At 52.0% G+C, this 15,000-nt stretch overlaps 1 protein-coding gene across 2 annotated transcripts in view; it reads right to left on the bottom strand.

The window, feature by feature from the left end:
• Positions 1-6,826: 6,826 nt before the first annotated feature.
• Positions 6,827-15,000, bottom strand: part of DYNC2I2 (dynein 2 intermediate chain 2) — a 22,925-nt gene continuing 14,751 nt past the window's right edge. For both annotated transcript variants that reach the window (XM_083486114.1, XM_083486115.1), the window contains 4 exons: positions 12,557-12,715; positions 9,721-9,959; positions 8,473-8,630; positions 6,827-7,114 (listed from right to left, as the gene is read on the bottom strand). In XM_083486114.1, coding sequence (XP_083342240.1) covers positions 6,882-7,114; positions 8,473-8,630; positions 9,721-9,959; positions 12,557-12,715 — 789 coding nt within the window. In that variant the 3' untranslated portion in view covers positions 6,827-6,881. The remainder of the gene's footprint in view (positions 7,115-8,472; positions 8,631-9,720; positions 9,960-12,556; positions 12,716-15,000) is intronic.

Genomic DNA, 15,000 nt, shown 5'->3' with positions numbered 1-15,000 from the left:
ATGTGACTCCCGAGTGTTTCGTTGGTTGGGGGGCAGCCCCCCGATGTGTGGGGCGGAAGGGCAGGGGGGCGGCTTTGGGTCTGAGATTGTAGGTCGACGATGCGGTCGGCCCATAGAGATCGGGGTGGGGATGGAGGGTTTGGGGGGTCCCATTGCGCCTCTCCCCCCTATCAGCCCCACATATGTGGGTCGCTCTAGAGGACCATTGGGCCCCCTTGCCCCTCTCCCTATCGCCCCATAGAAACCTGGACCATTGTGGGGGTCCCATTGCGCCTCTCCCCTCCTCTCAGCCCCACATATGGGTTGGTCTAGTGGACCATTGGGGTCCCTTGCCCCTCTCCCCTTCCATCGCCCCATAGAAACCTGGACCACTGTGGGGGTCCCATTGCCCCATGGAACCGTGTGCCCCCTTGCCCCTCCTTCGATTGCCCCATAGAAACCTGGACCATTGTGGGGGTCCCGTTGCCCCATGGAACCATGTGCCCCCTTGCCCCTCTCCCCTTCCACCACCCCACAGATCCTTGGGCCCCCTTGCCCCTCTCCCCTTCCATTGCCCCATAGAAACCTGGACCATTGTGGGGGTCCCATTGCCCCACGGAACCGTGTGCCCCCTTGCCCCTCTCCCCTATCAGCCCCACATCTGGGTCCATTTTGGCCGTCTGCCCTCCAAAATGGGGGTTGGGAACTGTAGGCCCCCTTGCACGTCTCCCCTCCTATCAGCCCCACAGATGTGGGTCGCTCTAGAGGACCACTGGGGGGTCCCACTGCCCCTCTCCCCTCCTATCAGCCCCACATCTGGGGCCATTTTGGCCCTCCGCCCTCCAAAATGGGGGTCGGGAACTGTAGGGGCCCCTTGCACTTCTATCAGCCCCACAGATGTGGGTCGCTCTAGAGGACCATGGGGGGTCCCATTGCCCCTCTCCCCTTCCATCGCCCCATGGATCCTTGGGCTCCCTTGCCCCTCTCCCCTATTATTGCCCCATGGACCCTTCCACCCCATTGCCCCTCTCCCCTCCTATCAGCCCCACATCTGGGTCAGTCTATAGGCCTCTTGGGCCCCATTGCTCCTCTCCCCTTCCATCGCCCCATGGAACTTGTGGGCCCCATTGCTCCTCTCCCCTTCCATCGCCCCATAGAAACCTGGACCATTGTGGGGGTCCCATTGCCCCATGGAACCGTGTGCCCCCTTGCCCCTCTCTCCTTCGATTGCCCCATAGAAACCTGGACCATTGTGGGGGTCCCGTTGCCCCATGGAACCGTGTGCCCCCTTGCCCCTCCTTCGATTGCCCCATAGAAACCTGGACCATTGTGGGGGTCCCGTTGCCCCATGGAACCGTGTGCCCCCTTGCCCCTCTCCCCTTCCACCGCCCCACAGATCCTTGGGCCCCCTTGCCCCTCTCCCCTTCCATTGCCCCATAGAAATCTGGACCATTGTGGGGGTCCCATTGCCCCACGGAACCGTGTGCCCCCTTGCCCCTCTCTCCTTGGAGGACCCTTGCTCCTCTCCCCTTCCATCGCCCCACGGATCCTTGGGACCCCTTGCCCCTCTCCCCTCCTATCAGTCCCACATCTGGGGCCATTGGGCCCCCTTGCCCCTCTGCCCCCCAAAATGTGGGTTGGGAGCTGTAGGCCCCATTGGGCCCCCTTGCACTTCTCCCCTCCTATCAGCCCCACAGATGCGGGTCGCTCTAGAGGACCATTGGGAGGGTCCCATTGCCCCTCTCCCCTTCCATTGCCCCATAGAAAATGGGCCCCCTTGCACCTCTCCCCTTCTATCAGCCCCACATCTAGGTGGGTCTAGAGGACCCTTGAGCCCCACTGCCCCACTCCTCTGCCAAATGTGGGTTGGGCTGCCCCTCTCCCCTTCCATCACCCCATGGAACCGTGGGCCCCATTGCCCCTCTCCCCTCCTCTCAGCCCCATAGAAACTTGGACCCCTTGCACCTCTCCCCTCCTATCAGCCCCACATATGTGGGTCTGTCTAGAGGACCATTGGGGAGTCCCATTGCCCCTCTCCCCTCCTATCAGCCCCACATATGTGGGTCAGTCTACAGGACCATTGAGAGGTCCACTGATCCTCTCTCCTATCAGCCCCACATATGTGGGTCAGTCTAGAGGGCCATTGGGGCGTCCAGTTGCCCCTCTCCCCTCCTCTCAGCCCCACATATGTGGGTCAATTTACAGGACCATTAGGGGTGCCCCATAGCCCCTCTCCCCTCCTCTCAGCCCCACACATATGTGTCAGTCTACAGGACCATTGGGTGCCCCATAGCTTCTCTCCCCTCCTATCAGCCCCACACATATGGGTCAGTCTACAGGACCATTGGGTGACCCATAGCCTCTCTCCCCTATCAGCCCCACATATGTGGGTCAGTCTACAGGATAACTGGGGTCCCATTGCCCCTCTTCCCTCCTCTCAGCCCCACATATGTGGGTCAGTCTGGAGGACCATTGAGTTCCCCATAGCCTCTCTCCCCTCCTATCAGCCCCACATATGTGGGTCAGTCTACAGGACCATTGGGTGCCCCATAGCCTCTCTCCCCTCCTATCAGACCCACATATGTGGGTCAGTCTACAGGGCCATTGGGTGCCCCATAGCCTCTCTCCCCTCCTAACAGCCCCACATATGTGAGTCAGTCTACAGGATAATTGGGGTCCCATAGCCCCTCTCCTCTCAGCCCCACATGTGTGGGTCAGTCTAGAGAACCATTGAGTGCCCCATAGCCTCTCTCCCCTCCTATCAGCCCCACACATATGGGTCAGTCTAGAGAACCATTGAGTGCCCCATAGCCCCTCTCCTCTCAGCCCCACATATGTGGGTCAGTCTTCCCATTGCCCCTCTCCTCTCCTCTCAGCCCCTCATATGTGGGTCTGTCTACAGGACCATTGGGGGGTCGAATTGCCCCTCTCCCCTTCTCTCAGCCCCACACATATGGGTCAGTCTGGAGAACCATTGAGTGCCCCATAGCCCCTCTCCTCTCAGCCCCACATATGTGGCTCAGTCTTCCCATTGCCCCTCTCCTCTCCTATCAGCCCCACATATGTGGGTCAGGCTAGAGGACCATTGAGTGCCCCATAGCCCCTCTCCCCTTCTCTCAGCCCCACACATATGGGTCAGTCTAGAGAACCATTGGGTGCCCCATAGCCTCTCTCCTCTCAGCCCCACATATGTGGGTCAGTCTTCCCATTGCCCCTCTCCTCTCCTCTCTGCCCCACATATGTGGGTCTGTCTACGGGACCATTGGGGGGTCGAATGGCCCCTCTCCCCTTCTCAGCCCCACACATATGGGTCAGTCTACAGGACCATTGGGTGCCCCATAGCCTCTCTCCCCTCCTATCAGCCCCACATATGTGGATCAGTCTAGAGGACCATTGAGTGCCCCATAGCCCCTCTCCCCTATCAGCCCCACATATGTGGGTCAGGTTACAGCAAAATTGGGTGCCCCATTGCCCCTCTTTCCCCTTCTCCCAGCCCCACATATGTGGGTCAGTCTAGAGGACCACTGGGTGCCCCATTACCCCTCTTTCCCCTCCTATTAGCCCCACATATGTGGGTCAGTCTAGAGGACCACTGAGTGCCCCATAGCCCCTCTCCTCTCAGCCCCACATCTCTCCTATCCGCCCCACATTTGTGGGTCAGTCTACAGGATAATTGGGGTCCCATTGCCCCTCTCCCCTTCTCTCAGCCCCACACATATGGGTCAGTCTAGAGAACCATTGGGGCGCCCCATAGCCCCTCTCTTCTCCTCTCAGCCCCACATCTTCCTCGGCGACCCACACATTGGAAAAGAAGACAACACACCGCCAGCCGCCCCACGGCCGGAACCGGCGACCCATAGAGGACTTGGGGGGCAGAACTTGATCCAAGTCTCTGGAAATCCTGGAAGAAACCGGAATTTCCCTGGAGGAAATGAAGTTGTGTAATTCTGGTGTGTAACTAACAACAACAACAACAACAACAACAACAAATATATGGTTGTGGGTTGAGTTGTTTGGGGTTGTGTTGCGTTGAGTTGCATTGTGGGTTGAGTTGTGTGTGTTGTGTTGTGTTGTGTTGAGTGGTTGGGTTGTGGGTTGAGTTGCGTTGCGGGTTGAGTTGTGTGTGTTGTGTTGAGTGGTTGGGTTGTGGGTTGGGTTGCGTTGCGGGTTGAGTTGTGTGTGTTGTGTTGAGTGGTTGGGTTGTGGGTTGAGTTGTTTGGGGTTGTGTTGCGTTGAGTTGTGTTGTTTTGAGTTGTTGGGTTGTGGGTTGAGTTGTGTGTGTTGCGTTGAGTGGTTGGGTTGAGGGTTGAGTTGCATTGCATTGCGTTGGGTTGTGGGTTGAGTTGTTGGGTTGTGTGTGTTGCGTTGAGTGGTTGGGTTGAGGGTTGCGTTGTGTTGGGTTGTGTGTTGAGTTGTTTGGGGTTGTGTTGCGTTGAGTTGCGTTGTTTTGAGTTGTTGGGTTGTGGGTTGACTTGTGTGTGTTGTGCTGGGTTGTGGGTTGAGTTGGGTTGTGTGTTGAGTTGGGTTGTGGGTTGAGTTGTTGGGTTGTGTGTGTTGCGTTGAGTGGTTGGGTTGAGGGTTGCGTTGTGTTGGGTTGTGTGTTGAGTTGTGTGTTGAGTTGTTTGGGGTTGTGTTGCGTTGAGTTGCGTTGTTTTGAGTTGTTGGGTTGTGGGTTGACTTGTGTGTGTTGCGTTGGGTTGTGGGTTGAGTTGGGTTGTGTGTTGAGTTGTGTTGTGTGTTGAGTTGTGTTGTGGGTTGAGTTCACTTGGGTTGTTGTGTTGTGGGTTGTGCGTTTCCCTTCGGTGCAGAAACCACCCATTCAGTTTCTTGAATTGACAACACACACACACAAACACACACACACAAACACACAAACACACACGCACACAAAAAACACACACGCACACAAACACACACACACAAACACACACAGACACACACACACAGACACGAACACACACACAAGCACACGCACACAAACACACACACAAACACACACACAAACACACACACACACACACACAAACAAACACACACAAACACACACACAAACACACACACAAACACAAACGCACACAAACGCACACAAACACACACACACACAAATAAACACACAAACACACAAACACACACACAAACAAACACACACAAGCACACACACACACACACACAAACAAACACACAAACACACACACACACACAAGCACACACACACACACAAACACACACACACACAAACGAACACACACACACAACACACACACACAACACACACACCCCTTTTGTGAACCAAGAACAATTTAATAATCTGCATATATTTACATACATCAAATTGAATTGAAAACAAAACTTCCCATTGAATTGAAGTCCAACCAAGAAACGTTCGGGTTGTGTTGTGTGTTGTGTTGAGTTGTGTTGACTTGGGTTGAGTTGTGTTGAGTTGCATTGAGTCATTGGGTTGTGTGTTGTGTTGAGTTGTGTTGACTTGCGTTGAGTTGACTTGTCTTGAGTTGTGTTGACTTGTCTTGAGTTGTGTTGACTTGTCTTGAGTTGTGTTGTCTTGAGTTGTGTTGTCTTGAGTTGTGTTGTCTCGTCTTGACTTGGGCTTTGTGTTGACTTGTCTTGACTTGTGTTGACTTGGGTGTTGTGTTGAGTTGTGTTGTCTTGCATTGAGTTGACTTGTCTTGAGTTGTGTTGACTTGTGTTGTGTTGTCTTGAGTTGTGTTGACATGTCTTGACTTGTGTTGACTTGTCTTGAGTTGTGTTGACTTGGGTTGAGTTGTGTTGACTTGTCTTGAGTTGTGTTGACTTGGGTTGAGTTGACTTGCCTTGCGTTGTGTTGACTTGTCTTGAGTTGTGTTGACTTGGGTTGAGTTGTGTTGACTTGTCTTGAGTTGTGTTGACTTGGGTTGAGTTGTGTTGACTTGTCTTGTGTTGACCTGTCTTGACTTGTCTTGAGTTGTGTTGACTTGGGTTGAGTTGTGTTGACTTGTCTTGAGTTGTGTTGACTTGGGTTGAGTTGTGTTGACTTGTCTTGAGTTGTGTGTTGCCTTGTGTTGAGTTGCGTTGCATTGAGTTGTGTTGACTTGGGTTGAGTTGTGTGTTGCCTTGTGTTGAGTTGCGTTGACTTGCATTGTGTTGACTTGAGTTGTGTTGACTTGGGTTGAGTTGTGCTGACTTGTCTTGAGTTGTGTTGACTTGGGTTGAGTTGTGTTGACTTGGGTTGAGTTGTGTTGACTTGGGTTGAGTTGCATTGAGTCATTGGGTTGAGTTGTGTGTTGCCTTGTGTTGAGTTTCCTTGACTTTCCTTGACTTGTGTTGCGTTGTTGACTTGCGTTGAGTTGCCTTGCGTTACATTGAGTTGCGTTGACTTGTCTTGAGTTGCATTGACTTGCATTGAGTTAGGTTGAGTTGTGTTGACTTGCCTTGCGTTGAGTTGCCTTGCCTTGTGTTGAGTTGTGTTGACTTGCATTGACTTGTTGTGACCTGGGTTGATTTGTGTTGACTTGTCTTGAGTTGACTTGTCTTGAGTTGTGTTGACTTGCGTTGACTTGTGTTGAGCTACATAGAGTCATTGTGTTGTGTGTTGTGTTGACTTGCGTTGAGTTGACTTGTCTTGAGTTGTGTTGACTTGGGTTGAGTTGCGTTGAGTTGCGTGTTGCCTTGTGTTGAGTTGCGTTGACTTGGGTTGAGTTTCATTGAGTTGCGTTGACTTCCGTTGACTAGAGTTGTGTGTTGCATTGTGTTGACTTGTGTTGACTTGCGTTGACTTTGGTTGACTTGTTTTGACTTGTGTTGACTTGTGTTGAGTTGCGTTGTGTCACCCTTCCCACCCTCAATCAGTTGTGTTGACTTGCGTTGTGGTATGTTGTGTTGTTGTGTTGTGTTGCGTTGTGTCCCCCTCAATCGCTCACCTCATTGGCCAGCATCTCCAGCTGGCTCCTCTCCCTCCCTCCCTCCTCCCCAAATGCCCCGCCCAGCTGCCAGACCTTGAGCCCGCCCCCTCCGTCCCCGGCGGCCAATAGCTGCGCTCGCCTGGGGTTGAACTCCAGGCAGTAGGCGGGCTCTGGGCTTTGACGGACGGAGAGCGAGGGCTTCTGGGAGTTCTGGCCGAAGTCAAAGAGATGAACTTCTCCTAGAAAAGACAGAGTAATTTATTCTAATTTATTCGGCCAATTTAAATAACTCTTTTGAATATTCTAATGCATTTAAATTTCAATACATTTAAATGGAGATAAATATGTTAATACTCAATGTAGTAAATGAAATAAAAATCGAACGTAACTTCATTTCATGAAATTTAAATTTAATTTAATTTAATTTCAGAAAATAATCAGTAGTAGTAGTAGTAGTAATAGCAATAGTAATAGTGATAGTAGTAATAGTAGTAGTAGCAGCAATAGTAATAGTAGTAGTAATAGTAGTAGTAGTAATGGTAATAGTAATAGTAGTAGTGATAGTAGTGATAGTAGTAATAGTAGTAGTAGTAATAGTAGTAGCAGCAGCAATAGTAATAGCAGTAGTAGTAATAGTAGCAGCAGCAATAGTAATAGTACTAATAGTAGTAGTGATGGTAATGGTAATGGTAATAGTAATGATAATAGTAATAGCAGTAGTGATAGTACTAATAGTAATAATAGTAGTACTAGTGATAGTAGTAGTAATGGTAGTAGTAGCAATAGTAATAGTCGTAATAGCAGTAGTGATGGCAATAGTAATAGCAGTAATAGCAGTAGCAGTAATAGTAGCAGCAATAGTAGTAGTAGTGGTAGTAGTAGTGGTAGTAGTGGTAGTAATAGTAGTAGTATTAGTAGTAGTAATAGTAGCAGCAGCAGCAATAGTAATAGTACTAATAGTAGTAGTGATGGTAATAGCAATAGTAGTAGTAGCAATAGTAGCAATAGTAGCAGTAGTAGCAGTAGTAGTGATAATAGTAATAGTAGTAGTGATAGTACTAATAGTAATAATAGTGGTGGTGGTGATAGTAGTAGTAATGGTAGTAGTAGCAATAGTAATAGTAATAGCAGTAGTGATGGTAATAGTAATAGCAGTAATAGCAGTAGCAGTAATAGTAGCAGTAGCAGTAATAGTAGTAATAGTGGCGGTAGTAGTAGTGGTAGTAATAGTAGTAGTAGCAATAGTAATGGTAGTAGCAATAGTAGTGGTAGTAGTAGCAATAGTAGTAGTAGCAATAGTAGTAGCAATAGTACTAGCGATAGTAGTAGTAGTAATAATAGTAATAGTGGTAGTAGTAATAGCACCAGTGATAGTAATAGTAATAGTGGTAGTAATAGTAGTGGTAGTAATAGTAGTAGTAGTAATAATAATAATGGTAAATAGTAGTAGTATCAATAGTAGCAGCAGCAGCAGCAGCAGCAATAGCAGCAGCAGCAGTAATAGCGGCGGCAGCAGTAATAGTAGTAGTAGTAATGGTAGTAGTAGTAATAGTGGTAGTAGTAGTAATAGTAGTAGTAGTGATAGTGATAGTAGTACCTTCCCCGGTAGCAGCGGCGAAGACCAGGGGCCGGGCGGGGGACCACCGGACCCCGAAAACATACTTCCTGGAGAGTTGCAGGGATACTAGGGGCTGCGCTTGCAACATGGAGTAGAGGTGGACATGGCCGTCGGTCCCTCCGCTCAGAAAGAGGTTCCTCCCGGGAGGAAGAGTAAGACATAAAATAATAATAATAATAATAATAATAATAATAATAATAATAATAATAATAATAATAATAATGTGGAAGAAGTGAGTAATAGTAACAAGTAGTAAGTAATAATGTCTTCCTATCATATCTTCCTGTAGTAATAACAACATCTTCCTGTATTACTGTCTTCCTGAAGTAATAATAATAATAATAATAATAATAATAATAATAATAATAATAATAATGTCTTCCTATCATATCTTCCTGTAATAATAATAATAACAACATCTTCCTGTACTACTACTATCTTCATGCAAAAATAATACTAATAATAATAATAGTAATAATCTTCCAATCATACCATATTTTCCTGTACTAATAATAATATCTTCCTGTACTACTACTATCTTCCAATAATAATAATAATAATAATAATAATAATAATAATAATAATAATAATAATAATAATAATAATGTCTTCCAGTCATCACCATATCTTCCTGTAGTAATAATAATAATATCTTCCTGTACTACTACTATCTTCCAATAATAATAATAATAATAATAATAATAATAATAATAATAATAATAATAATGTCTTCCAGTCATCACCATATCTTCCTGTAGTAATAATAATAATATCTTCCTGTACTACTACTATCTTCCAATAATAATAATAATAATAATAATAATAATAATAATACCACCACCACCACCACCCCCGGTCTAATAATAATAATAATAATAATAATAATAATAATAATAATAATAATAATAACAACAACAACAGCAACAAACCAACAACAAAACAACAACAAAACAACAACAACAACAACAACAACAACAACAACAACAACAACAACAACACCCTGGTCTAATAATAATAATAATAATAATAATAATAATAATAATAATAATAATAATAATAATAATAATACCACCCCCACCCCCAGTCTAATAATAATAATAATAATAATAATAATAATAATAATAATAATAATAATAATAATAATAATAGCAGTAGTAGTAGTAGTAATAATAATAATAATAATAATAATAATAATAATAATAATAATAATAATAATAATAAACCAACCTGTGGAAGGGCGAGCAGCTGAGCGAGTAGACAGGCCCGCCGTGGGGCGCAAAGGCCATCTGGGCCGGGGCCTTGAGGGGCAGGCCGCCCCCCGAGTGGGGCGGCCCCACGGCGGGGGTCTCGGCCCCCGCCCAGCACTTGAGGAGGTCGCCTCCTTCCGTCCCGGCGATGAAGACCGTGGGGTCAAAGGGGGAGAAGGAGAGGGCCGTGACCCCCAGCGGGGCGTCCCCACGGCAAATCTGTGGGGCGGGAGGAGAGGGGTATGAGTATCTGTGTGGCGGGAGGAGGAAATGAGGGGGCTGTGAGTATCTGTGGGGCGGGAGGAGGAGGGTGTGAGTTAACAGGGGAAATCTGTGGGGCGGGAGGAAAGGAGAGGGGTGTGAGTTAACAGGGGGAATCTGTGGGGCAGGAGGAGGAAATGAGGGGGCTATGAGTATCTGTGGGGCAGGAGGAGGAAATTAGGGGGCTGTGAGTAAGCAAGGTGGAGCCCCCCATAATGCTATGGGGCAGGAGGAGGAAAGGAGGGGGCGTGAGTATCTGTGGGGCAGGAGGAGGAAATGAGGGGGCTGTGAGTTAACAGGGGAAATCTGTGGGGCAGGAGGAGGAAATGAGGGGGCTGTGAGTAACCAAGGTGGCGTCCCACATAATGCTATAGGGCAGGAGGAGGAAAGGAGGGGGCGTGAGTATCTGTGGGGCAGGAGGAGGAAATCAGGGGGCTGTGAGTAACCAAGGGGGCGCCCTGCTGTGGGGCAGGAGGAAGAAATGAGGGAGTTGTGAGTTAACACAGGAAATCTGTGGGGCAGGAGGAGGAAATGGGGCGTGAAATCTGTGGGGCATGGGAAATCTGTGGGGCAGGAGGAGGAAAGGAGGGGGAGTGAGTAACCGAGGTGGCGCCCCACATAATGCTGTGGGGCAGGAGAGGAGGAAAGGAAGGGGCCGTGACCCCCAGCGGGGCGTCCCCACGGCAAATCTGTGGGGCGGGAGGAAAGGAGGGGTTTGAGTTAAGAGGGGGAATCTGTGGGGCAGGAGGAGGAAATGCAGGGGCTGTGAGTATCTGTGGGGCAGGAGGAGGAAATGAGGGGGCTGTGAGTATCTGTGGGGCGGGAGGAGGAAAGGAGAGGGGTGTGAGTATCTGTGGGGCAGGAGAAGGAAATGAGGGGGTTGTATCTGTGGGGCAGGAGGAGGAAATGAGGGGGCTGTGAGTGTCTGTGGGGCAGGAGGAGGAAAGGAGGGGGATGTGAGTATCTGTGGGGCAGGAAGAAGAAATGAGGGGGCTGTATCTGTGGGGCAAGAGGAAGAAATGAGGGGGCTGTGCGTATCTGTGGGGCAGGAGGAGGAAATGAGTGGGTTGTGAGTTCCCATGGAAAATGTGTGGGGCAGGAGGAGGAAAGGAGGAGGGTGTGAGTTCCCAGGGGAAATCTGTGGGGCAGGAGGGTGGCGCCCCCCCATAATGCTGTGGGGCAGGAGGAGGAAATGAGGGGGTGTGAAATCTGTGGGGCAGGAGAAATCTGTGGGGCATGGGAAATCTGTGGGGCAGGAGGAGGAAAGGAGGGGGAGTGAGTACCCGAGGTGGCGCCCCCCATAATGCTGTGGGGCAGGAGGAAGAAATGAGGGGGCATGAAATCTGTGGGGCACGGGAAATCTGTGGGGCAGGAGGAGGAAAGGAGGGGGCTGTGAGTTCCCAGGGAAAATCTGTGGGGCAGGAGGAAATGAAGGGGTGTGAGTACCCAAGGGGGTGCCCCATGATGCTGTGGGGCAGGAGGAGGAAATGAGGGGGCTGTGAGTTCCCACGGGAAATCTGTGGGGCAGGAGGAGGAAATGAGGGGGCTGTGAGTTCCCACGGGAAATCTGTGGGGCAGGAGAAAAGGAGGCGTGTTGCCAAGGGGGCGCCCCCCAGAATGCTGTGGGGTGGAAGACATGAGGGGTTTGTGAGTTCCCATGGGAAATCTGTGGGGCAGGAGGGGGACAGGAGTACTCAAGGGGGCACCCCCATAATGCTATAGGGCAGGGGGAAAGGAGGGGGGCCCAACCCTGACCCCCAACCCCGGCGCCCAACCATGACCCCTAACCCTGACCCCCAACCCCGACACCTAACCCTGACCCCCAATACCGACACCCAACCCCGACCCCTAACCCTGACACCCAACCCCGATGCCCGACCCTGACCCCTAACCCTGACCCCCAACCCTGACCCCCAACCCTGACACCTAACCCTGACCCCCAACCATGATACCTAACCCTGCCCCCCAACCCCCAACCCTGACACCTAACCCTGACCCCCAACCCCCAACCATGACACCTAACCCTGACCCCCAACCATGACACCTAACCCTGCCCCCCAACCCCCAACACTGACACCTAAGCCTGACCCCCAACCCTGACCCCCAACCCACAACCATGACACCTAACCCTGACCCGCAACCCCCAACCCTGACACCTAACCCTGCCCCCAACCCCTAACCCTGACACCTAACCCTGCCCCCCAACCATGACCCCTAACCCTGCCCCCAACCCTGACACCTAACCCCGACTCCCAACAATGACCCCTAACCCTGACCCCAACCCACAACCATGACCCCTAACCCTGACCCCCAACCCCTACTCCCAACCATGACCCCTAACCCTGACCCCCAACCCCGACCCCCAACCATGACCCTAACCCTGCCCCCCAACCCCCAACCCCCAACCCTGACACCTAACCCTGCCCCCCAACCCCCAACCCTGACCCCCAACCCCAACGCCCAACCCCCAACCCTGACCCCTAACCCTGACCCCCAACCCCGACGCCCAACCCTGACCCCTAACCCTGACCCCCAACCCCGACCCCCCAGCTGACCTTCTTGGGCCTGCCCCCCCGGGGGATCTGCCGGGGGGCCAAGGCGAAGCCGGCCACGGGTTCGAGGAGGCCGTCCTTCTCCTCCTGCCATAGGAGGATCTTGCCGTCGGTCGAGGAGCTCAGGAGGCGGGGCTGCTTGTCGCCCGGCAACCAGGTCACCTGATTGGGGGGGGGGAAGGGAGAGCGGCCATCTTGGATTTCCGATTCATGAAATCGAATTCATCGAAATCGAGATCATCAAACTCAAATGAGTCACGTGACAGGAAGTCAGCAAGGGACACTTCCTTCCCCGGCTCACATGACAGGAAGTCAGACCGGGACCCGCCCTCCCCCCGGGTCACATGTGCGAGTCGTCCTGCATCACATGACAGGAAGGCATAAAAAGGGACACTTCCTGTGCCAGGTCAAGCGACAGGAAGTCAGAACAGGGCCCGCCCTCCCCCGGCTCACACGGCAGGAAGTCAGACCGGGACCCGCCCTCCCCCCTGGGTCACATGACCCCTTTTCACCCACCTGCTACACAGGGTCCATGTGCCAGTCGCTCACGAGTCCCATGACAGGAAGTCAGCAAGGGATACTTCCTTCCCCGGCTCACATGACAGGAAGTCAGACCGGGACCCGCCCTCCCCCGGGTCACCTGACCCCTTTTCACCCACTTGCTACACGGGATCCGTGTGCCAGTCGCTCACGAGTCCCATGACAGGAAGTCAGCAAGGGACACTTTCTTCCCTGGCTCACATGACAGGAAGTCAGGGCCACACCCTTCCTGAGTCACACGACAGGAAGTGAGCAAGGGACACATGACAGGAAGTCAGCAAAGGACCCGCCCCCTGGGTCACATGACCCACTTTTCACCCACCTGCTACACGGGGTCCGTGTGCGAGTTGTCCTGCGTCCCATGACAGGAAGTCAGAAAGGGCCACACCCTTCCTGAGTCCCATGACAGGAAGTGAGCAAGGGACACATGACAGGAAGTCAGCAAAGGACCCACCCCTTGGGCCACATGACCTTTTTAACCCACCTGCTACACAGGGTCCGTGTGCCAGTCGCTCACGAGTCCCATGACAGGAAGTCAGCAAGGGACACTTCCTTCCCTGGCTCACATGACAGGAAGTCAGGGCCACACCCTTCCTGAGTCACAGGACAGGAAGTGAGCGAGGGACCCATGACAGGAAGTCAGCAAAGGACCCGCCCCCCTGGGTCACCTGACCTGACCTTCCTGGTACACGGGGTCCGTGTGCAAGTCGTCCTGCGTCACGTGACAGGAAGTCAGCAAGGGACACTTCCTTCCCTGGCTCACATGACAGGAAGTCAGGGCCACACCCTTCCTGAGTCACATGACAGGAAGTGAGCAAGGGACACAGGACAGGAAGTCAGCAAAGGACCCGCCCCCTGGGTCACCTGACCCCTTTTCACCCACCTGCTACACGGGGTCCGTGTGCAAGTCGTCCTGCGTCACATGACAGGAAGGCAGAAAGGTACACTTCCTGTGCTAGGTCACACGACAGGAAGTCAGCAAAGGACCCGCCCTCCCCGGCTCACACGGCAGGAAGTCAGCAAAGGACCCGCCCTCCCCCAGGTCACATGACCCACTTTTCACCTACCTGCTACACGGGGTCCGTGTGCAAGTCGTCCTGGATCACACGACAGGAAGTCAGCAAAGGGACACTTCCTTCCCCGGCTCACACGGCAGGAAGTCAGAACAGGGACCCGCCCTCCCCCGCGGGTCACATGACCCCTTTTCACCCACCCGCTACACGGGGTCCGTGTGCAAGTCGTCCTGCATCCCATGACAGGAAGTCAGAAAGGGCCACACCCTTCCTGAGTCACATGACAGGAAGTGAGCAAGGGACCCATAACAGGAAGTCAGCAAAGGACCCGCCCCCTGGGTCACCTGACCCCTTTTCACCCACCTGCTACACGGGATCCGTGTGCCAGTCACTCACGAGTCACATGACACGGGATCCGTGTGCAAGTCGTCCTGCACCACATGACAGGAAGACAGGAAGGCACACTTCCTTCCCCGGCTCACACGACAGGAAGTCAGACGGGGACCCGCCCTCCCCCTGGTCACCTGACCCGCCTTTCGGGGACCCGCCTACCTGGTACACGGGGTCCGTGTGCGAGTCGTCCTGCATCCCATGACAGGAAGTCAGGAAGGGCCACACCCTTCCTGAGTCACATGACAGGAAGTGAGCAAGGGACCCATGACAGGAAGTCAGCAAAGGACCCGCCCCCCCTGGGTCACCTGACCCCTTCTGATCTTCCTGGTACACGGGGTCCGTGTGCCAGTCGCTCACGAGTCACATGACAGGAAGTCAGCAAGGGACACTTCCTTCCCTGGCTCACATGACAGGAAGTCAGGGCCACACCCTTCCTGAGTCACACGACAGGAAGTGAGCAAGGGACACAGGACAGGAAGTCAGCAAAGGACCCGCCCCCTG

This window comes from Podarcis liolepis (genome assembly GCF_965112155.1).
Source record: "Podarcis liolepis genome assembly, chromosome: Z".
Taxonomy (NCBI): domain Eukaryota; kingdom Metazoa; phylum Chordata; class Lepidosauria; order Squamata; family Lacertidae; genus Podarcis; species Podarcis liolepis.
This window is presented reverse-complemented; position numbering and strand designations above follow the sequence as displayed.